Source organism: Harpia harpyja, chromosome Z (assembly GCF_026419915.1).
Source record: "Harpia harpyja isolate bHarHar1 chromosome Z, bHarHar1 primary haplotype, whole genome shotgun sequence".
NCBI classification, from domain to species: Eukaryota; Metazoa; Chordata; class Aves; order Accipitriformes; family Accipitridae; genus Harpia; species Harpia harpyja.
This window is the reverse complement of record NC_068969.1, coordinates 1830110-1854765: the sequence shown is the minus strand read 5'-3', so window position 1 is coordinate 1854765 and position 24656 is coordinate 1830110. Positions and strand designations below refer to the sequence as shown.

Below are 24656 nucleotides of genomic sequence, written 5' to 3'. Positions count from 1 at the left end.
CAAGATTCAGTTATTGCCTCTCTATCCACGTGTACTGGAAAACAACCACTAGTGATGAATCTGCAGAATGATATTCAGATTGCCAAAAAGACATAAAAGAACAAAATACTTCACTCACCAAGGCAATACCTTGAGTTTCCTCATGTGCCACTCTTACAACATTTGCAACACTGGTATTAATGAAAAAATATCCAGAACCTTCTTTTATGAAAAGTTCTGCCTGCAAAACCAGAAAAGCATCCAAAATTAGGTTGCGTCTTTCTAGTACATTGCTGAAACTGGTATCCTTAACACATATCATACAATTTTTGAAGTTTTCCTCCCTGCAGTTAGAAAGTAGCAGAATAATTCCTTACCTGTATGTCAGGGTGATTGTAAATGGAGACATCTGTAGGGTTCACTTTTACATCTTCCACTAGTATCAGTTCAATAGTGGCAGACACTGGTAGAAGAGGTTCATACTGAAAGAAACAATTCTAGTTGTTACAGCAAACACTAAGAGTCAGAAAACAGTGCAAGTCTATTGCATGTGCAGGGAAAGATGCTTAAAGCAGATGAACAAGGAGCCAGAGCTGGAGAAGTTTAGGTTAATAGAATGTCCACAAGATCTAGTAATTGGCTCAGCAACTACCTTGCTTCTACAGGTAAGGTCATATACAGGACATGCTGGTGTATTCTGCATCTCTGACCAAGACAAAGAGCAAAGGCCTGTACATTAAAGATGTAGCAGGATCAGTTAACCAAGTCTGACATACACAGATAGGATATTAACTCAGAGACATGTTATATGTTCATACAAAATGATAAAGCATAGAGACAGAATGTTTTCTTCTACTTCAAGTTCATCTTTTTAGGATTCTTCCTAGCAGGCCACCAAAAGAAATTCTTCCTTAAATGTAAGTGCATAAACACTGGACCAGAAGCAGGTTTAATCATTCACTCATAATAACATTTGCTTAGAAAGGGAAAATGGTGGGGGTTTTTTTTAGAGGAAGTTAGTATTATATACCCATTTCACCTAATTAGTAGAATTATTTCCTTGATGTAGAAAGGATGTCATCTTTCCCTAATACAATAGGATGCTCCACTTAAACATGGAACAGTGATCAAGACATCTTAACACACCATCTATTAGATTTTTATTTGCATTTTTGTCTGTAAGAAAAAAGTGTAAGTATGGATAGGTTTGAAAGCAGAATATAGCAGTCCATTTCTAATGTATTTGAAAAAAGCAGACAAATTGCCTAATTTAAAGAAACAACACATGAGCCTATGTAACTGTACCAGAAGTGGTATCTACAACTACTCTTCAACTATCAAAAAGATTCCTCCCAAACTCAGAGACTAGAACTTAAATAGAACTCCGGTGCCATTTTACATGTATGTATCCCACACTGAAATACAATAAACTTCTCTGAACTCAAGGCAAAGTTTAGAGAATTCACTTTTCTAATTATCTCTAAATGTAAAAAAGAATATTGAATATTGGTTTAATAAAGCAGAGCACAGTGAATTACAAAATGATTGCAGAACACCAAGTGTTCCTATTACAACTCAGTTTTCTTAAGAGAAAAAAGATACAGAACCGAATATCTTAGGTGGCAAAGTAGCTGTGTCTCTAATCTAGTAATTTTGACTAAGTTATAGTCAAATTCTTCAGTGGAAATGCATCTACACCATGCTTCCCAACAAGAGCAGACTGGAAACCTCAGTGAAAAGACAAGAGCCAACTGGCAATACAGATCGTCTTCCAAAGAAATTTACCATCCAGATGCCAAACCTTGGACATACTGACAGAAACCTGGGCCACAGGATATTTCACATTACTAGTGCCCGTCTGTTACCTGCTTTGAAGTAAAAATACTGTAACCTCGAGCTCTGTATTTTACTCTTTGTCTCAACTCTGTTTTCATGGTACGTGACTCAGAACCACATATAGTCAAAACTCACTTAAATCTTGCTTAACAAAATTAAACAGAACTTCAATTTAGTGAAGCAGGATATTTTAAGAGTTAGTTACTATGCATGTCAGGTTGTTCCATATGCTGAAACCTGCCTTTGTATTCATTTAAAAAAAGTGACACAAACAGAAAATTGCCATCTGTTTACATGTGCCTTCTTTGTTCATCATCACTACTTTTTGCTGTTGTTCTTCCCTATGTTGAGTACTTATCTACAAACTAAAGTATTTCAGGGAGTGGCTAATGACTTGTAAAATTAGAGCCTAGGCTTATGGCTGGCACTGTACAAATGAGTAGTCTCTCCCGTCTGGAAGATCAATGTGAGACCAAAGAAAAAAAAAAGCATTAGTCAGAGTCCAGATTTTACATATGGTCCGTATGAGGATATCAGCCAGCTTTTGCTTTGCTCATGCAGAACCTTTCTACCCAGTTTTGCAGTGGAAATAATACATTTGCTTTCCCCAGAGACAGCTGCACTAAGCACATGGTTGCCTTAGTGAAGGACAAGCAGCAGAGATTCACCAATTCATTAAAAAACCTAAATTGAAATAAACCGAACTGAAACAATTCTTTGTAATCCCCTTGCCCAGATGGTTTAAAAAAAGGAAAAAAAAAAAAGGAATTGGATATATTTGATATGGATAGCAGCAGGTAGTGCAGAGGAAAGCAGGAAAAGCCATGAACATTATAAAAACATTGTGTTATGAATCTGTCTTCAGAATCAGCTATGGAGCTGCCTTATTTTTACATTACTATGCACTGAGGAAATAAATACATAGGAACACTATACATTAAGCATCCCAGGAAAATGGCAACAAAAAAACCAGAGTTCTGAGTACCGGTATTTTTACTTTAGCTGCCTTGAGATGGGATTGCTGGTATCCTGTTGCAGTTGCAGAGATGGCAGTTGTTCCAGACTCACGATGAACTAGAACAGTCTGTAAGCCTAGAATCAAACAAAAAGTCAAATAAATCTAATTATGGGGAATAAAAAAAGACTAAATGTACACTGCTAATCTCTTCCATTATCTTCTAAACAGACCAGGATTTTCTCTCTCAAGACAGGTTCTAGGCATTGGGTTTGGTTCTTTTTTTTCTTTTTTTTTTTTTTTTTAAATGGCAGACACTTAAAATGCACATGTGAGAGACTGAAAGAGTTAATGTCTCAAACATTGTGGTGGGGCAAGTTCTGCTTAAAGACAAACCCTGCACAGCAAGGAACCAAGGTGAAAAGCCCATCAGCTCAGACATCAGCAACAGGAGGGGGAGGGCGTGCTAGAGGGTGCGCAGCTCCCTCTTCTGATAAGCTCTTCTGATACAAAGATCAAACAATGGCCACATCTGCAGGGAAGGAGAAGTTACTCCACAAATGACCCCCACGCCCAAAGGCTCACAAACTGCTCCTTAGCCTGACCAGTTCAGGTGTCTGCCCAAAGGAGGGGCAAAGATGATAAAAGGACACAAACTGAAGCCCTAGGTGTGCAAGCCCACTGGAACTGGACCCCTCGGCTGACTGAACCAACGCTGGATGGACCCAGGACCGGTGAAATCTTTCTCTCTTCTTCTCTCTTTCCTTTTCCTTTTCCACAATCCCTACACCTCAATCGTTTCAAGACATAATCCGTTGACCAAGTCTGAGACTAAGAGTGGATCCAGCCACACCTAGGCCCTTCTCTGAGGAGGAGTCTAGAAAGCATGGGGGTCTGCTCTGAACCTCGTGACTTGACAGGAGGGATCTCCTTATCCCCTGAATCGATGTATATGGTTACCCTGGCTTACACGGTTTACAGAAGTAGTCTTATGCCACTTCCTGCTGTGAGAAACCCTGCCACCTACTATCATGCCTCCCCAGTTCAGTTTGCTTCTGTCATGAATAAAATCTTTAACTGACCATTTGGTGTCGTTTCACCTTAATTTAGCCCGAGGGAATTTCAAATTAAACATGACTCCCTGGTCTGTCCAGTCTGGGTCGTGACAGCACACTGAGGATAAGCTGAAACGTGACTACAGATTACAGTAATTTCTTTAATCAAGCTCACATGTTACCAAATACATTTAATCCTGACCTTCTTCAAACAATGAAATTCTCACTTAAACTAATTCATACCATGCATTTTCTTTTGACCACTTCCATCTTCTTTCAAAGTCAGATCCATTGGCATATCAGGCTCGATATTAGCTAAGGACATTTTTGTTGATTCCCAGATAACACTAAGAGAACTGAAGTTATCAAATTTACTGCCCTGCTGGTCATATGCAGCCAAATCCAATACTGGATTGCGATAATTTGAAACAGGAACCTGAAAAATAATGAATACTTTGAACTGAACAGATGCAAGACGATTTTTTAATCACTAAAAGAAAAAAAAAAATGTATGCCGAGTTGCATGAGATTTATTATAACACTCATTACATGAGCCATTAAAATGAGCCATCAGTGCAAAGTCATTAAGCTGTACTTCAGCTGCAAGGGTTTTTTTTTTTTTTGGCGGGGGGGGGGGCGGTGTTAGTGAATTTCCTTAAAACAAAAATTGAATTACACAGCTCAAGTATGTCATCTTTGGAATTCAAACAAATAATGAAAAATATTTCTATTTCTCAGAAGACATAGCTCAAAATTCTAGTGTTCATCTTCTGAAAATCATTAGCGATCGCAGTGTACTGATGTAGTCTAACTGACACATAACAGAGCTAGAAAAACAGGTGAACTGTGAAGTGACTTAGAATATGCAAAAATCTCCTTATCTTGTTATTACATAGAAGTTACTTAAAATGATTCATCAACTCAATACACATTGCCGTTTTATGAAAGTAGGATGACTTTTTATTTGCCTGCTAATATTAACATGACAAAACACACAGTTTACTCAGCAGACATGTGATGGCACTCATTAGGATATAGAAGAAAGAGTTCTTTATGCTTTATAATCTACACATATGCATTGTCCATCTATTGTGACTCAGATTTGCAAAGCTGAATACATCTTATGTCACTGAACAATACTCATTGTATATGCTTACATAGGTATCTTCATGTCAGCAGTGTTTGTGCCTTTACTAGTAAGACACACACAAATGTACACTCATGTAATAATATGTGTATAGTAAAATATGTCTCTATATATACTCAATGGAATAGTTAGATTAGAATGAAGTGGTATAGGGAAAAAGTACTTTCCTTAGAAACAACTGCTGAGAACATTTCCCCCCTCACTCCCCCCCCCCCTTTTTTTTTTTTTTAAATAAAAAAGAAATTTATCTCAAAACAAGTCAGAAAGGCTTCCTCACAGTGACACTTTTGTGAGAAGCCACAATCCAAATGCTTTCACATATACTCCTATTTTCTGGTAGGTCCCTTTATAAACCTGTTCAAATGATCACTGTAGGAAACTTGCATTCAGGCTGCTCTCTGCAGGAGACAATGATACTAGTGTGGCCCACAACACTAGAGTTACTGCTACGCTTGCAGCAAGTCAGATACTTTATTTCTTATGTGGAGGTCCAGACACTGATTCTTAAGTTACAAGGACACATTCTTTTCCTGTCACTTCTCAGACTTACCACTTGCTTGTTTTGTTGCAGCAAAGGGCAGGAGAGATCAAGCTGAGGACTTCCATAAACAGGAGTCAAAGTGAGTCGTGAAGGGACAGCACAGATGAACTTCACAACAGCAGGCTCAACTGCTGGAAAAGGGTTGGTGATTGTGGGGTTGTTTCCAACTGTTAAGGCAATAACCTGTACAATTATGAAAACAGGTAAGTGAGGAAAGAGAAGAGGACTACTGGGTTCAGGCATATTCTATTTCACAGATCTCAGTTACACTCTGATGTCAGAATGAACAAGCGAAAATACGATTCTTGGGGATTTACAGCACCATTAAGACACAGGAAGATGCAAAAGGAGGTGCATATTTCACGAACAGTTCTATACCATTGTCAAAGTACTATTCCTGGGAACTTTCTTCCTAGGTATTCATGTTTACTACTATCAAACTTGATTCAAACGACAAATCTTTTGTAACTTCACAAGCTAACAGGCGGGTGTTTTTCTTGCAGAGTGAGAACAGCACAGCCCAAAGACAATATTTATAGTCACTTCACTGTGTTTAAAAACCATCCTACGTTTTATTTTAGATTCCTTTTTTAGCCCTCAACAAAACAAAGTGGATATAAACACAGAGAAGGCTATCCCAGCAGGCTGAGGTAGCCCTGGTTACCTGCTTTATCCACTCATGCACTGATGGTCGCCAGAGCCAGATGTGATCTGTTCTGGGCAACACTTGAGGACAGACAGCCAACGCATGCACAGTCATCGACAACAACAACAAAATGTTTTTCCTTTCTGAATTATCACTTACAGAAATAGCTACACTTTGTACAGTGTCCACTGAGGAAATCAGTTAAACAATTTGGCAGCCACACCAAAATGCTTAGACCTTGCAGAATTACAGGAGAAAAACATTAAATCAAAGCTAAATGCTTTATAGACTGGCCAGGGTGAGTAAAGCAGGATAAATCACTTCTGCATGTTGGAGAAAACAAGACCAGGTGGAAAATATCTACAGCCACTATCACAATGACTGCACAAATATCAGAGCAGTAAATTCATATGGCTGTCTTTTGTTTGACTAAACAGAATTACACTGGAAGGTAACTTGGTTAAGAGAAGCAGGTTAGACAAAAGAGTCAGTTTCCTGCAGTAACCTTCTGCTATGATCCTATTTATGCAAACTGAAGCTGCACTTTTGGGATCTAATGTTTAACGCATTCCACAACATAAGGTTTCTGTGACTTGGCTTTATACTGCAATAAACCCATCATAAACCACTTTATAACATAATGCTATGAAATGCTTACTCTAAAACCTGGACCAGCATCACAATGCATAAACAATATACTTACCCAAGTTCTTTACTGGCTTACTATAAAACCTGCTTGTTAAATAAAAGGTATATGGTATCATAAATCTGTCTGAAGCCTGTTCTCAGTTGCCTTAGCTCAGTGTTTGACAGAGGGCAATACAAATACCTTCTGGCACTTACTTGCTCTCCCAGGCTTTTGCAAGACACTCTAACCCAATGCTGGATGTTATTTCGAGATGTAGGAGGTCCAAATAAAGACAGACCAATACTTTCTGCATCCTCAGTGGTGATGTTCCTGAAGAACTTTGAAGGTTCTTGTACCCATGGTCTAGGTCCTCCTTCAAATAACATATCTTTAGAGGAACCCAAAGTCACTAAAGCAACAGATGGAGGATCAATAGTCTGTAATGAATGAATTAATTACAAATTAATGATTCTATTTACACATAGTTTGGTTGTACTTTGCAAAAGATACTTCCCTCTTAATGGAAGAGCTATCTTTGTTATTTTGATTAGGCTATGATTTTTCCCACACAGTGGTTTGTAAGAATGGTTATTTAAGAACAGAGTTGTACCAAAATAGTTAGCATCACCTACAAGAATTCTGCCCAGTCAGATTATATTCAATGTAACCCATGGATCCAAAGAAAAGTTTTAACTACATTCTAATCACATCTCTTTCATGAAGTATTACAGCAAAAGACCCTTAATATGCTCTTCTGAGCACATTCAGAGAGATAACATTCTACCACGTTTTTTAAATAGACAACTTTAAATGAATGAAATAATGTCACATTTTACGTTCACTTGACAGTTCTCTCTGCAGCATGGTTCTGTGCATGCAATTATTCTCCTACACAAGTTTTACTTCAAACCTCTACAACAAATTCTACACTGATGTGCATCACTGGGACAGCCTGTGGTGTTTATCATCACAGAAATTAACCTGACATTTTAATACACAATAACTATTTGTAGCTTGTGTTCCACATCGCCATATTACTTAGGTGTTTAGTAAGAAAGAAACAGCAGCTAACATAAAGCATGGTTCAATTCTTTCCATAGGTGCATTTTGGTCGGGAGAGAGAGAAGGCAAGGGTTGGCATAAATGTTCCTCTTTCCTCCCATTTACTCCCTGGTTGTATTTGTAATATAAAGGTAAAAACCCATTGGAAAACTATGAGATTTACTATCAAGTGTCTGCCTGCCCTTTGACTCCTGTTTATCTTTCTCCCACTTTTTATGTTATAATTATTATTTTTTTAAAATAGATATCTGACATAAAAATGCTGCCTTCCATTTTTGGGCATCATAAATATTTCATTCTGCAGAAAGGAGGGAAAAGAATGTGGAAATCTCTGTTCCACGCTTCAAAGAGAAATAAGTTCTTCACTGAGATGTCCAAACACAGATTTTTTTTTTTTTTTTTTTTCCGAAGTGCACTTAATCTATCCTCCTTGTCACCATGTATTGGCTCTGTTAAGTACCCTAGAATCATTTAACTTTATATATGAAAAGCAGTGTTACAACACCTCAAGGGACTTTGCTAATAAATGTGAATGATACCAGACATATGAAAAATTCCTAATTAAAGGTACTATGCCTCTCTCACACATTGCTGCCAATAATAGAAAGTTTACACACTCTGCTTAGGATGTCTCAGCATCTTCAAATAATTATACTCAGCTATTTAAGCTATTTGACAGAAAAGCATATTTAAAAAGTAAAATCATCATTACAGTCACAAATTTGTAGGATTTGCAGAAACTTTTGTTCCAGATTTGGGGGAAAAAAAACTATGGTCAAATGTATTAGACTTCAGCTTTGCAGATTCAGTGCTAGGTCTCTGAAGATGAGGGTAACATAAGCGTACTATTTGATATTTCCATATATCGACCCTGTACTCAGGTTCGTTATTCCTGTTTTCTTTAGTGAACTGTCCAACCGTGAAATATGTTTCTCCCATTTGTAGGGAAAAAGCATACATTTTCACAGCCATATAGGCAAGCCAGCTTTGCTTTCTTGCAAAAATCAGTTTATATACCATTAAAGGAGAAATGATAAGTTAGGTCTACTTCCATTTGCTGTTATGGACACAGAATTGTGACTGCCCCCTTATTACCCTACTAAGCCAATTGTTAATCAGTTAAAATGGACAGTCAAGAAACAAAAGATTTGAGTCTCACATAATTTTCCACGCATCTAGAGTCTGCTGAAAAGTAATTTACTAATTCAGGTGTGCTGTGCAAAATAAGATATACATCCTCACTCAGATGCTCAGCTAGAACTAAATCTGGCCACTATCGTAAGGCACAACAAAAAATGTTTTTACAAATATGTTAACAGTAAAAAGAATGAATACAGAAGGGAACATAGCAACCAGTGATGAGGAAAAGGCCGAGGTACTTAATGCCTTCTTTGCCTCAGTCTTTAATAGTGAGTCCAGTCATTCTCAGGGTACTCCACCCCATGAGCTGGAAGGTAAGGATGAAGAGCATGACATACCCCCCTTAATCCAGGAGGAATTAGTTAGGGACCTACTACGCCATCTGGACACTCACAAATCTATGGGACCTGATGGGATCCATCCAAGAGTACTGAGGGAACTGGCAGAGGTCCTTGCCAAGCCACTCTCTATCATCTATCAGCGTTCCTGGTCAACAGGGGAGGTCCCAGAGGACTGGAGGCTTGCCAATGTGACGCCCATTTACAAGAAGGGTCAGAGGGAGGATCTGGGGAACTACAGGCCTGCCAGCCTGACCTCGGTACCGGGGAAGATTATGGAACGGTTTGTCTTGAAAGCACTCACATGGCAACTCCAGGATAAGAGGGGGATCAGGCCCAGTCAGCATGGGTTTACGAAAGGCAGGTCCTGCTTGACCAACCTGATCTCCTTCTATGACCAGGTGACCCGCCTAGTGGATGAGGGAAAGGCTGTGGATGTTATTTTCCTAGAGTTCAGCAAGGCCTTTGACACTGTCTCTCATGGCATACTCCTTCAGAAGCTGGCGTCTCGTGGCCTGGATAAGTGCACTATTCACTGGGTGAAAAACTGGCTGGATGGCCGAGCCCAGAGGGTAGTGGTGAATGGGGTGAAATCCAGTTGGCAGCGGGTCACAAGTGGTGTTCCCCAGGGCTCGGTGTTGGGCCCCGTTCTGTTTAATATCTTTATCGATGATTTGGATGAGGGGATTGAGTGCACCCTCAGCAAGTTCGCAGACGACACCAAGTTGGGAGGCAGGGTCGATCTGCTTGAGGGTAGGGAGGCTCTACAAAGAGATCTGGACAGGCTGGATCGATGGGCTGAGGCCAATCGTATGAAGTTCAACAAGGCCAAGTGCCGGGTCCTGCACTTCGGTCACGGCAACCCCACGCAGCGCTACAGGCTTGGGGAAGAGTGGCTGGAAAGCTGCCCAGCAGAGAAAGACCTGGGGGTGCTGGTTGACAGCCGGCTGAATATGAGCCAGCAGTGTGCCCAGGTGGCCAAGAAGGCCAATCGCATCCTGGCCTGTATCAGGAACAGTGTGGCCAGCAGGAACAGGGAGGTGGTTGTTCCCCTGTACTCGGCACTGGTGAGGCCGCACCTCGAGTCCTGTGTTCAGTTTTGGGCCCCTCACTACAGGAAAGACATTGAGGTGCTGGAGCGTGTCCAGAGAAGGGCAACCAAGTTGGTGAGGGGCCTGGAGCACAAGCCTTCTGAGGAGCGGCTGAGGGATCTGGGTTTGTTCAGTCTAGAAAAGAGGAGGCTGAGGGGAGACCTCATCGCTCTCTACAACTACCTGAAGGGGGGTTGTAGTGAGGTGGGTGCTGGTCTCTTCTGTCAGGTGTCTGGAGATAGGACAAGAGGAAATGGCCTCAAGTTGAGGCAAGGGAGATTTAGGTTAGATATTAGGAAAAATTTTTTTACTGAGAGGGTTGTCAGACATTGGAATGGGCTGCCCAGGGAAGTGGTTGAGTCACCATCCCTGGAGATATTAAAAAAGCGAGTGGACAGGGTACTCCAGGGCATGGTTTAGGGGGCATGATTAATGGTTGGACTCGATGATCTTGAAGGTCTTTTCCAACTGAAATGATTCTATGATTCTATGAGAGTTGACTCCTATTACTGTCCTGCATATTTCTTCAGATGATGGCAATTGTGACTCTTTTGCCAAAAGTCTGAAAAATGGGCAAGGATATCAAATTCACTTTCCACTTCAGAAGTTGCAGCATGTGTTAGTTTGCTATCGCACTACTCACTCCTCTGTAGTTGGCTTGCAACATCCATGTAGGCAAACTCTACTATATATATGCTCCACAGAGAAAGGGTTAAAACACAATTCCCCAAACAGTCCATAAATCTTTTCCTGTGAATCAACCACATACCTCATTCTTTTTAAACACACTTATTACATAACATCAACTTGCTATTTGTCATTTAAAGGCATTTTAAGTGATGGATTGCTTTAGGAACAGCAAAAACAGACTTACTTTTAATGGTAGATAAGCAGCAATGGTGATGCTAGCACTGAGATGGACGTGACCATGGGTGTAACTAACAACAAGTATTGTGTATCCTTGAGTTTCAGCTTTTACTCTGACTCCACTACAAAAATCAGCAGTTGGCTTAAGCCTTCCTGTCAGATAAATTAAAAATATATAAATACATACTTGCAGAGAAATGCCCAGGCATTTTAATTCAAGTTCAATATGGCTTTCCTTGACAAAAGCATTTCCACCAGAAGTAAGTAGAGATGTGTGCTCCAACCAAATGGATAAAAACGTTCACTACTGTCTTTCATCTCAAACCCAACGCTTACCGAAGTATCCACATCTCAAACTTCTTTATTGTCACACCGTCCTAAACAGGACGTGAGTCTTTACTCTGGTACAAACTGATATAACTTCTATCTCTTACTGCACATTTTCATCTTGCTGTTCTAAAATGAAACTGGCTTGTTATTAAGCACAAATAAGTCACACTGCTTAGACGAGCCTTCCTGCACAGAATAACTTGAACTGTAGGCAATACATCATTTCTCTAGCTGAAAGTAAGGTATTTTCATGAAATTTCTCTGCTTACTAGAGGACATTTTGGGAGGGGTCTATTTTTAATTTTTTTTGAAACAAACAGTACAACAGCATACCACATAGTGACATTTAAAATAGCTGCTTCTCAGGCAAACAGATGGCACAATGCAGACTGGTTTTACTGGCTCAAGAGCACAGGAAAGAGCTTCCATACAAGAGACCCTTGGAAAAAATTAATGGTACATCTGAACAGCATACTGAATTCAGTAGACACGGGAACAAGCACGTTGCTTAGTGTCCACTTAGCCCAGCAACATTAATAAGCAATCCTTAAAAATAGCATGCATAGTCCATACTCTTAATAAACCTTACAAGAGGCATTTCTTAAAGCAATGAGCTTTACAATGACAGAGCTTTGGCAAAATTTAAGCAGCTGATTGTCTCAGTCACTTGTGAGCAAACAATGAACAGTGTTTTTATAGAACTGAAAGTAGTGCCGGACAATTTGGGCAAAGTAGTTATTAATCTTAGTGTTCTTCTAAGTCTTCCAATGCTACCTCAAACCACAATATATGTGGACCCCTCTTATGAGAAAACCCATCAGCTTTGTTACAGGAGCATGTTAAAAATACTAATCAGTAGAAACACATACGGGAGACTACACATTATCCAATAAAATAATTGCTAAAATGTTTTCAGAGTCCTCCAAAACATCAAAAATATCAAAGGGAAGTTCTGCATAAAAAAGTAAATACATTCTCAAAATAAAACTACTCTGATCCCCACCTCTGAATTTAAGCACCTCTGTCGGAATACTGTACACAGCAATTGAAACAGTGATTTAAAGGAGATGTGTGACTTAGTAACATCTTAATTTAACTTTCAAAACAGGGAGGGGTTCAAATCACCTTGGAGTGGCCTGAACACACCACGGTTTTCTACTTCCACAACTAAATCAAAGTGTGAGCAGTCGCTCAGTGGGACTGTCTCGCCCGATTCAACATTTGTTAGGCCATTAATCCTCAGGGGCAGCTCCAATATTTGGCCAACACGCGCTTCAACTTGACATGGTGTGAACTCCATCCCACTGGGTTCAGTTACGTACACCTGAAGGAGGAAAGTAACACAGGACAGAGATGTATGAACACAACCCCACAAAAAGACACCAGGAAGAAAAAAAAAAAAAAAAAAAAAAAAAAAAGAAAAATAGACTTCAATATGATCTCCTTATTTTAATTAGCCCTCTCGTATACTTATCCCAGCAGCTGACTTCCCTCTGATTGCTGGAAACAATTCTTCTCAGATTTAACATTGCTTTTGTGTTTACCTGCCACAGAAAGGGCCAGGAAAAGCTGGTTACTATTTTAGTGCTCTTTTTCCATAACAGTCCAAGTTCACATTAGCTTGGTGATCCTTTTACTGCTACTTCTATAATTCTGATTGATTTTAAAGTGTGGACTAAGGTGTGCGCTATCTCCAGGAGGTATTATCACCAACTGGGACAGATTTAGTACCCAACCTTGACTTTCACAGTGTAAATATTTGAAGTAGACCTGACGTAGTTAGCAAGGCTCCCCAGCCTCCATCACTCACAGCAGCAGGTATGTAAAAGTTAAGGGAAGTAATGACCTAAACATTTCCTAAATGGCTGCTTCCCCCCCCCCCCCCGCCTTCTTCTTTCTCACATTTCTGTTGGCAAAACATTTTTAAAAGTGTCCAGGGCTCAACACTTCCCCACAGTAATATGTCTGAAATCTAAAATAAGTTAACAAATATCTACTGCCTAATCTAACAACCTTCTGCTTCAACAAGGAATCTTTATGTGAGAGATACTTTTGAAATCAAAAGGATTACTTTCAGAAATAAGACCGGCAGAAATAGATCTTGCATGCTATTATAGCTGGTATGTTGATGAACAAGCCTTAACTGTATTATTTGTTATTCTGATTTGCTACTTTTCCCATTAATGTTAAAGAATCCACCGAAGACTGACTGCATATTTTGTAACAATAGCTATGATCAAAGCTTTTCATTTGCAATATCTTAACTTCCTAACCATCTGCAAATGGCTTCAGCATAGAATATTGAACCATATGGTACAGAGTTAAAACTGTAATCCTTGTGGAACATAGTTAACTGTTCCTAAAACTTGCTCACTGAGGTCAGTAAATAGAACTCTTCAGTTACTCTATGAAGCATGCAATTCCTAACACAAGAACAAAGGCATTCAAAAATAACCCATTCAGATTGTGCAATACGCTGCTCTGAAAGCTCACATGGAGAGAAGTATTTTTTCTGTCTTCAGGCTTTGACTTATGTTTGAGGATAAGAAGTTTTAACTGAAAAAGTCTTCATTCCTGAATCTCTTGCTGGTAATTGTCACACTGCTAAAAAGCAGCATCCTGGGCTGTCCAGAGAATAATTTCAGAGCAAGTCTGTAAACTAAATTCTGCAGAAATTTCAATTTGTGTCATTATTTTAATCATTTAAGTTGTTATTTTAAGCATGAAGTTTCGTACCTCTCCAATGCATTTTGTAAAATTTACACAAATAATCTGAGCACAAAACCCAAGCTAATTCACCCCTCAAAAAACCCAGCATTAGTAGATGCAGCTGTTCCAAGTAAAACTTGGTTAGAAATATCCTTCCCAAAACACACATACAAAAAAAAAAAAAAATTAAAAAAAAATCTGCTTATAGCTCTCTTCATTATGGGACAGACTTGGCAGTCTTGACCAAACACATTTCTTAAAACTTTTGTCAAAAGGGACTTTGGTGCAACAGAAGTGCAGTATAACAATTACAGCAGTGCTGCACATGGGAATACTTAAAAATGATGAGGTATTTTGTAAAGCTAATGTATATATATTTGATGCAATCAGCTTGTTCCCCACCAGTTGCTAAATTACAGGCATGTATCCTGGAAGGAAGGTGCACTGCCCAGGGCCTGCAAGACATGCTTCCTAAATCAACTTCTATGCTCCCTCAGAAACAAAGACCATCACCTTTATAAAGCCTTAGCCAGATGGAGGTTGTTTGCCAGCCTCAATAGCATCCGCTTGGCATAAACGAACCTATTTCATTTATGACCATGCAGTTAGACAAACACAGCCTCTGGATCTCACATTAGCCACACGTGCTTAGTACACTTAGTTTTTCTGAGGTCAGGAACAAGTTTCCTCTTCTCTGTCAGGTTTCCATTCCAATGCTTAGCTCTTCACAAAAGACATAGAGTTAAAGCATAGATTAAAATGCCTGAATTTGTGAAGGTAGCAGAGTAGTACTACTTCACAGTAATGAATATACACCACAGCAGTACTTACTTTTAGTTTCTATTCTATAACGATACAGGTCTTGCAGTTCCTAACAGCTTGACAGAGAGAGTAAGCACTGCCACAGTTTCATTAAGGAAAATTATTTGTGTCCGAAGGACACAAGGAGATATTTCCAAATCAATAACATTCTAGAGAAAAATATTTAACACTGTAGATTTACAGTGTTAACCAGAGCAGCTTCTTCACCTATCTTTGCACACTCTTTCCTGTGGGGCCATTACATATGTTCCTGTATTTTCTTCACTCCATACCACACACTGATCACCCTGACCAAATACTAAGAATAGGGTACGATTTGCACAGAGAATGCAAAATCCCTCTTGGGAGGTGTATTTTTCATTCCTGTTTCCTCCTACTTTTCCTAAAAGATTAATTTTTTTCTTGGCCAGCTTTGGTATCTAGATTCATTATGTGGCACTGTATTCATCTCAGCCACTGATCCAGGCAGGAATTTCCTTGGGCACCTTGATGGTATCTGTCATCCTTTTATATTGAAGGAAAACACCCATGTCTTATCCTGCAGAATGCATTTTTAGTTTGGCTTGTCTGCTTAGATGGCTAAGCCAGTAGTAAATCACTGTTTCCTTCTTGTACTCAAAACTTTCAACACAGAAAAAGACCTGCCAAGGAAATAACGAAGGGGCAAAAGTGGGAGTTAAGTTAATGCAGTGGAGAGAGCTTGAATTCCCAGAAGCACAAACTCTGAAACTGGTCACTTAACCTGCCACAGGGCAGGCAGGGAAACCTCTTGGAACATTTTGGAAAGGGGAATGTCTATGGCATTCTCAGTTTCTACACTGTTTCCAAATCCATATTCAAGAGCAACCAGGGAAAATAAGAGTTTTACCTTCATTTCTCCGTAATGCAACGGATTCTGAACATCAATTGCCTGAATAACGCTGATGCCAATATCACTTCCAGTTGTCATTACTCCTTTGACTGTCACTGTAGCAACTGCCTGGTTAGAATAGGACCAGCTGAAATTTCCACTTCCACCATGAGCCTAGAATACAGAGAGAAAATCTTTCAAATATTTTATGAAGTATACAGTTCTCATGTTTCTTAGCTGCCAGGCCTTTGAATACGTTGCATGAAAATCAGGGACACACTGAGCAACGACAACGTTGTTATTGAGGAAATACAGATAATATGATGCCTGAGAACTTTCAAATAAGCAAGGTGAAGTAAGAGGTGAGAAGATTACTACCCTTCAATTCATTTTAATTTCAGCTTTCGTCATGCACATATCCTATGTGCTCACCCGTGCTGCTAACTCAAATATCTCTCTCCCAGCTGCAGACGTCTGATGCTCCCAACTCCCAGTGCTAGAGTCAGTGCTTAGCAGAGCATTTCACAAATCGGCACACCAGAGGCCTGGCACATGGGATTATTGTACTTCTGAAAACTCCCACTGTTTCTCTGTTGCTGACAGCCTAAGTGCTGATTTGGGGTCTCAGAGCTGCTAACCTGACACTCTGTACCTACTAGCTTCTTTCAATGGGAATTGTTAAGGAATCTAAAGGGAAGAGAAAAGAAGGTGGGAGGCACGGAGGAAACGAGGCAAGAGGGGAAAAAAAGAAAAAAAAAAGTCACTCTCTTCTTGGCATCAATTCCTTATTTTTATGCTGAAAAATAGCATGTCTACCTGCAGCCATTCAATAAACATGCTGCTCCAGCAACTGATCATCCATGGAATGAGTGTTAGGCCCATATGGAAACTGCCCACTCTTACCACAAGCACTGCAAGGGTCTGCAAAATGTACACTCCCACAATGGCTTTTCAAGGAAGGAGTCAGTAACTGCCAAACTTACAAACTCAGGTTTAGCATGCAGATTCCCACAAAACCTCCCAAACCAACAAAAAAGAAAAACGCACTCCTTTCCTAGAGCTCCCAGCTCTTGAAGCGTTGTTGCAAGATTAGAAGAGCTTAAATGATCAGAATTATTCTGCAGAAGAGGAAGAACTAGTTACTTGATATTATGGTCCACATTAATGGAGACAAATAATTATATCCACTGTATGAGCACTTGGCAGCCAGGACAGAGTAATATCTGCTGCAGGTTCATATTTTATAAAGTGAAGGGCCAAAAAACATTTTGCCAACACACACAGAGTATTGTCTTCCTAGATGTGTAATACTAGTTACCAAAGAAACATTATCATTACAATGCTGTAAAATGTATAGGTTTTAAACATTATCATTGTGAGCTATGGAAAGTGTCTGTTGAGACAAATACTGTGCAGAAAGGTACACTGAGAATAATGCATTTTTAAAGCAAGTTAAACTCAAAACTTTCACACTCCAAAATAAATTTCAGAGTTCCATCAGAGTAAAGCAAGGGTGAACATGGGAGTAATTGTTTTTTTACATGTACTGATTTAATTTCTCTAACTTCCTCAGCATTTGCTCTAACTTGTTTCATAATTAAAGTAAAAATGAACAAGATGATAAATCTTGTCTAAAAAGATACTGTGGAAAATAAAGAAATCTAGATTATGCAGGAGCTTAGCTAATAAGTGTTGGGGGGGGGTGGGGGTGGAGGGAAATCAAAAGGACAGCCATTTCCCTTTTTCCTTCCCATGAGCATGTGCACAACCTGATTACAGAAAGAGCACCAGACAAAGACAAAGACAAATGGATAAATAGGTAACAGCGTGTGACAGGAGATACATGGGATGTGGCAAGAAACATCTGAAGAATGTAAAAGTTCGGAATGTTTTATAAAGATATTTTCAATTAAAACAGGGAAATGAGCAGAAAACATAAAATAGAAATACCCAATTCTTAATAATTCTATGGAGTCACATCTCATTGCCATAAAAACCAGATGCATTACTACATTTTTCTCTCTAGCAGTCAGTTTGCTCTGAGAAGAGAAAGGGTAAACCAGCTTCTATTTCAGTCTAATCATTATCCACAGCCTGTGGATAGGCTATCCACTATCCACTCCACAAACTGTTACCAGTGACGGTGATGCTCTCATTAGAAAAAAATAACCTCCATGTACTTAACTTCACAAAGATGGCACTTCACTTCTCTAATGCATGGAACGAAGGAAATGTCCTTTTTTTTTTTTTCCCCTTTTTTTCCTTTTTTACTTGCAACAGAAGCATCTTATTAGCACAAATATGAACAAAGCAACCAACAAAACAAACAAACAGCTGACAAAGTAAAGCCTAAAAGTCATTCTGATACCATCTGGAAGGAGTTACTTTAGCTATAAACAGAATTCGGCTAGATCCAAAAATCCCTTTTAACTTATTTTCAGAAAAAGTCTATTCACCAATTTAAAATAGCCTGACTCAAAAACTATCAAGTAGGAGGCAAACACTAATCTACAGGCAGGAACAACAGTCAAGCTGTGTGCTATTGTAAACAACCACTAGTATTTTTGAATGGGCTGATTGGGAAAATGTTCACAGTTTCAGTAAATGTAAACTAATTTAAATGTTGGGAGAAAAAAAGTTTTTCTGTTTTTAATGAAAAAAATCACAGTAAAGTAAGAATACTGATGTAATTATTGGAGTAACACGAAGGAATGTTCTCTAGTGAGATATTTGATGATATATGCAAGATAAGGTGAGACAAGAATAGAACTGTAAAAGAGTTGGGAAACAGAAAAACACATTTACTTTCCCTTACTGGGAAAACTCTAGCAGAAGTTATGATGAAGTACTGAAAATGCTTATCTGTACTAAGAATTTTTAGCACACTCTGCTGGTGTGGTTGGGTATAGCATGAACTAAACCAATCTAATCCCACAGAAATTAAAAGTACAGATGACAGTGCTAGACTCAATGGTGTTACCTTCAGATTTACACTACAGAATGCAATTTTATCTCTATGAGATTGATTTGTTTACTTCAGACACCACGTGTCCCGCTGCCTCTTTTTGTATACTGTTTACTTGAAGACAGACCCAAAACTCAGCACTACTCCATGCTAAAAGGGAGAGGTAAGAACTGTGCAAGAAACACTGGAGGGCAGGATCTGGGTATGATTGTACTGGGATAACAGTCCAGGCTGGGGAAGCACAATGTTCTTTCCTCCAGTTGGACTATACTCTGGATACTGGAAGACAAGCCATTTGCTTCATGAAGTGTATGGAAGGATTGGCAGCATGGATGCTAAGACACACATAAGAAGTGTAAGAAAAAAGTCCCTTTAGAAGGGCATACTGTAAATGAAACTGTGGCCTTTGCCTCCCTGTAACTTTTTATTACAAGCATGCTGATGTCAAAGGTTGATAGGGCGCTGCTCATTAATCTTGTCATGCCCTTTTTGCAGTCACTTCATACTCCGATTCATACTCCCATACTTCCATCCCTCTACAGTAAATGGTAGCCTCTAATTATTACTATTAAGTTTTGTACCTAGGATGTTTTCTGTAATTCCAAACCATTCTGTGCATATGTGTGTGGTGCATCCTTGAGGGAGAGAGGAAGTGAATGAAAGACAAGAGGTAAAAGTTGGTGGGGTTTTTATGTTTGCTGGTTTCTTGTGTTCTTTTTTTAAACTACACATTAATTCCTGCAACTAACACCCAACAAAATTCCTCCAAATAAGGTTTTGGATATCACTGTGCCTGAAGTATCCAAAGTCAACTCTATATTGATTACAGGCCTCACTGCACCTGTTTGAGCAATACTTCCTGCATTTAGATACTTCTTTGGCCTACCTGTATGGTGTACTGGTAGACTCCTGCTTTTGGCTGCCAAGGAAATGTCAAAATGCTGGGTGAAAGAACTATGGGAACATATATTTCAACATCTTGCTGGTTTCGCACTGGAACTGGTAATGTATGAACACCTCCATCCTACAAAAAGCAACAGCACAGTATTATAAATGGCACCATAGCGCTTCCTAGAATTAATGTTTAATCCTTATATAGACAAGTTGTTGAAACCATCTCAGAGAGAAAGGAAAGCAACTATTTAAGGTCACTTATAAACAGTGTTACTTGTGAGCAAATAGTCAGCTCATCGCAGCAAAGTATGCTATTGTATTAAATGAGTAGTATTACTATGGAGATACAGGTGCCCCCATTAATTTAAAAGGCAAACAGCAATAAGAAATATACTCTTTCACTACTCCTAGTTTTTGAGACCTTGTCTGGAGAACTAATTCAGTAACTCTACACCTGCATTTACTCTTTGCTCATTCCACTCTGCAGCAGGTGAAGATGAAACTCAGCCTAAAAGACCCATTCCTCAACCCATCCCAAAATACTGGCCTTTACAACTTTGCTGTAATTGTAATACCATAATCCTCTGGCACAACATACTGTTTCTTACTGGAGTTCTGAAGGAAAACTTTAACAGCTCTCAGTAGACCTCATTTCATTCAAGAATACCTCTCTGACACAGAGAATGAGCATGGCTTATCATATACAAGGATCTTCTAAATCCTACTCAAGGAATCACTAAATGATTTCACAGCAAATGGGTTGAAGTGTTGAATTTTTCCAAGTTTCAAGCAAAAGCAAATCACTTTCACACCACGTGCCCTAGTTAGCCATACATTCAGCAGCCTGCCCAACTAGCAGAAAGTTAATGAATATTAATTTGAAGAAATTTGCAGGCTGATACTTTTGGCAGATTATCATTCCAGCATTTAACATCACTTACCAAAGGATAGAAAACTTTCCAAATGTAACTGAATGCAGAACAAGGCCAGGGTATGACATTGATGATCCTACCATAATAAATTGTAAAATTCACTCAGAGAATGTGAGAGGACCTTTGCACCAGCACAAGGATACGATATCTGACCACATAAGTATCTGCCATGAAAAAAAAAATCAGTGCTGTGCACCACTAGTTTAACAGGTGTTTGCCACACTCGGCAGCAAAATCCTGAAGTCTTTATTTAAGCAAGTCTTCTGTTGACTTAATTGACAGTTTTCATGAAGTAAGGATTTTAGAATTTGGTTCTTAATCTTTTTAAACAAAGACAGCTTAGATCCATGTAAGTCTTAGGTTTCCTTTTATTATGTCACTATTAAGTCACTACTGCACAAGTAAATAATTTTTAGGCCTACGTAAAAGCAGTAAAGCAGAAAAGTTATTATAAAAACATACCTGATCTACTACTGATGTCAGTGCAGCATCAATAATGGTCTGACCCTTCTTTATTGCTTTCACATAATGATATGATCCATTCAGAGATGACTTCAGCACCTCAAAATATTCTTTGGACAGCTTTGTATTAATTCTGATATTCTAAAACCAGAACATTAAATAGATATTGCCACAGGTAACTGACATTAATACTGTACAGCCAGCCATAAGCATATCAGCAATGAATCAATGAGAAAACAATTGTTTAATAACAGTTCGAAGGAACTTATCTGACACCAAGAATTTTTCTGTGAAAGTTTCAGTCTTTCAACAAGATTATATCTTTTAGACACAGCATTAACTCCACAGAAAATATTTACTTTTTAAAATTGTCAGCAACATGTAATTTAACATGAAAAGTACCATTATTTATGCCACTAAATAATTCATATTTTACAATAATTTCTTAATTTTGTCATTCTTAAACACAAAAGGGGAAGAACATACAAATATACTGCCCCAACAGCACATTTCTTCTGAGATCTAGCTGAAACTCAGATCTATATCTCAGGAAGCAAAAAAGTGCAAATAAAATAACATTCGCATAAATTTGATATTCTGAAAAGCAGTAACTTAATAAAATTGTTCTGCTTGCAAATGAACCATTTAAATTTTTTCTTCTTTATTTTTTTTTAAAAACAATATATATTTGGTACCTAGAATTTGTCTTATTTAACTACCAAACAGTGAAGTGTTTTAATGCTAGCTAATCATCTAAGCTTTTCCCATAATCAACTGAAAGGAAACAGGTAGCTCCTCAAGAGTGTTATAAGCCTACCTTACGCCTCACTCTTTAATAGGAAAGATTACTTCTAGATGTGACAATATTATATTTGGGGGAGATTGATGAGATGAAGTACTGTATTAGTACTGCTCTCCAGCAGTTACACTGGCTTGCAATTTCCAGTGCAATGCCTATGCTACATGTTTGAAGTGCATTGCACAACTTCTTCCAGTGTTTTTCTACAGCACTTAAGACTCCAGTAGGCACTTTCACGTGGATCACCCAGAGTGCCTTTATAATTAAAAAAAAAAAACCCAAAACCAAAACACCAAACAACAAAACAAAGGGAAAAAAGGAAAAGGCAAGAAACAACATGCTTTGACACCTCCCAACTCCATGTACATAAGAAACTGCTCAACTAATTTCAAAGAAAGCCAGGATTTAGGAGACAGACACTCAGAAGCATATCACCATTTCAACTTACTTCAGATAAATACACCTTATTGCTTGATTTATCATACACTTCAATTGTAATTTCATAAAGTCTGCCCGTTTCTAGGACCCATCTGTCACCTGGATGAACTGTAAATCCTAAAAAACAGGAAATATTGAACAGCACAAACCAACAGCCTCTTTACATAATGGATATAAGCATTTTGCTTCTGGTGCCCACGCTCTGAAGATGCACATTCATTGTTTTAAGCTGCTGAATACAGAGATGAAAGAAAATAAATATTTACTACTAAACCTATTTCACATTGAGCTACTTTTATGAATAAAATTACTTTTCTATGAAAAGTAATATGAGAAATGGAAGCGTGTATATATGCACAGAAAAACACCAACACAAAAACAAGGCAAGAAATTATATTAAGAAATCAGGAAAATTACAGCCAGTACCAACCTAAATACCCAGGATTTACAACATAGATAGTGCTGTTTGGTAGTCTGGAAACCCCTTGCATACGAATACCTGAAGTCTCAGTAAAGGAACAGAAAAGTTTTGACAAAACTCAAGTAAAGACCAGCTTGTTCCTGGGGCTCCTTGTGCCTCTTTGGATATTTAAAGCTAATTGTACACTGAAAATAAATGTTATCCCCACTACCCTGAAAGACAGTGAGCATTTTAGAGAGATTCCACTAGAGAATATAATGCTCTAAATATAAAAATTAAATAAAGCCCCATCGCATTTCCACATTGACTGAGGGGAACAGACATGATTTAATTGATCTTTTGCCAACCTAATTTCTTAGAACATTTCAAGGCATCAGGCAGCTCTGTTGAGACTGAATTCTCAGCAGTGCTGCTTTCTATGGCTCCACCAGATGCTCCTGATTTTCAAGAGTACTGGTACAAATATGGATAATTTTATCTTTTTGTGCTGCAGAAGGTAGAAAGTTTGTCTCCTGCCACGAAGACTAGATGGAAAAGCATCACCTAGGAAGGATACTCTTGTGCCCAAGTATGAGGTTAGTTTGTCCCTGCTGCAGCGCAGTTACAACCGACGTTGCCTGGTCCAACTTGGCAACCGGCCAAGACGGATCTCCCTCAGGACCAAGTACATTGTTCTGTAGCTGCAGTTCATACTGATCAGACGGCATCATTAATTCTGTACATAAAACAAGACAACATATGAAACAATAAAAGCAAGTGTGTCAGTGTTTGGATGCTGCTAATTATTGTTGATTAATTTTTATTGATGCCTAGTGTACACATTAAATCAGTATTTTTAATGTCTTATAGAAATGGCATTTCTGAGATTGTATCAACGCATACACACAAAATGAGCTTCTCACCTAACTTTAACTTCTTTGAAGCTACAATTTCCAACTAATATCATCCCACTATTTAAACCTAACATCCAATTCATTCCCAGCTTCAAAATTGGTCAAATTACTTTCTACGAGTTACTGACAATTTCTGCTGCTCCATTCTGCACTACTAGCTGATGTAGTGAGCCTAGTTTACTAGCCTAGTAAAACATTTATTTAGTTTCGAAAACCAGAAAAAAAGAAAAAGGAAAAAAAAGAAAAGAAAAAACCAAAGAAAAGAAAAAAACGAAAAAAAAAGAAAAGAAAAAAACGAAAAAAAAAGAAAAGAAAAAAACGAAAAAAAAAGAAAAGAAAAAAACGAAAAAAAAAGAAAAGAAAAAAACTGAAAAAAAGAAAAGAAAAAAAACAGGAAAAAAAGAAAAGAAAAAAAACAGGAAAAAAAAGAAAAGAAAAAACAGGAAAAAAAAAAGAAAAGAAAAAACAGGAAAAAAAAAAGAAAAGAAAAAAACACCAGAAGGAAAAAAAAAAAAAAAAAGAGTCAAGTCACTACCAGCACAGGCTCCGTGTAAGCAACAGATGCAACTACAAACTTCCACACTTTTAAATGGACTTAAAGCCAGCTAACTCACACTTGTAGAAGTAGAGCAAATCCATTTGTCAAGAAAACATTTTCTGTTAGAAAATTTACTAATCTAAATTTGGTTTAATTAAGAAAGTCAGACACAGTTTCTTAGTCAATGTGAAATAAATTAGTACATCTACAACAATAGTGTTAGCTCCTATTCTATGTTACCCTTACCTTTATGTCCTTGACAAATCTGAAAGAGCATATCCTTTCTAGACACATTTTTTTTGAAAGAAAGAACTAAAC

The 24656-nt window shown here is 38.4% G+C and overlaps 1 protein-coding gene across 5 annotated transcripts in view; it reads right to left on the bottom strand.

Annotated features, from left to right (window-relative positions):
* NUP210 (nucleoporin 210) overlaps positions 1 to 24656 on the bottom strand; it is a 70833-nt gene that overhangs the window by 26800 nt on the left and 19377 nt on the right. For 4 of the 5 annotated variants that reach the window (XM_052777211.1, XM_052777214.1, XM_052777213.1 and 1 more), the window contains 14 exons: positions 23464 to 23622; positions 22917 to 22985; positions 22497 to 22603; positions 21250 to 21390; positions 19848 to 19985; positions 16015 to 16170; positions 12741 to 12939; positions 11293 to 11438; positions 7003 to 7224; positions 5523 to 5696; positions 4069 to 4261; positions 2801 to 2907; positions 357 to 461; positions 119 to 220 (listed from right to left, as the gene is read on the bottom strand). In XM_052777211.1, coding sequence (XP_052633171.1) covers positions 119 to 220; positions 357 to 461; positions 2801 to 2907; positions 4069 to 4261; positions 5523 to 5696; positions 7003 to 7224; positions 11293 to 11438; positions 12741 to 12939; positions 16015 to 16170; positions 19848 to 19985; positions 21250 to 21390; positions 22497 to 22603; positions 22917 to 22985; positions 23464 to 23622 — 2018 coding nt within the window. The remainder of the gene's footprint in view (positions 1 to 118; positions 221 to 356; positions 462 to 2800; positions 2908 to 4068; positions 4262 to 5522; positions 5697 to 7002; positions 7225 to 11292; positions 11439 to 12740; positions 12940 to 16014; positions 16171 to 19847; positions 19986 to 21249; positions 21391 to 22496; positions 22604 to 22916; positions 22986 to 23463; positions 23623 to 24656) is intronic. The other variant, XM_052777212.1, reaches the window with a different exon arrangement.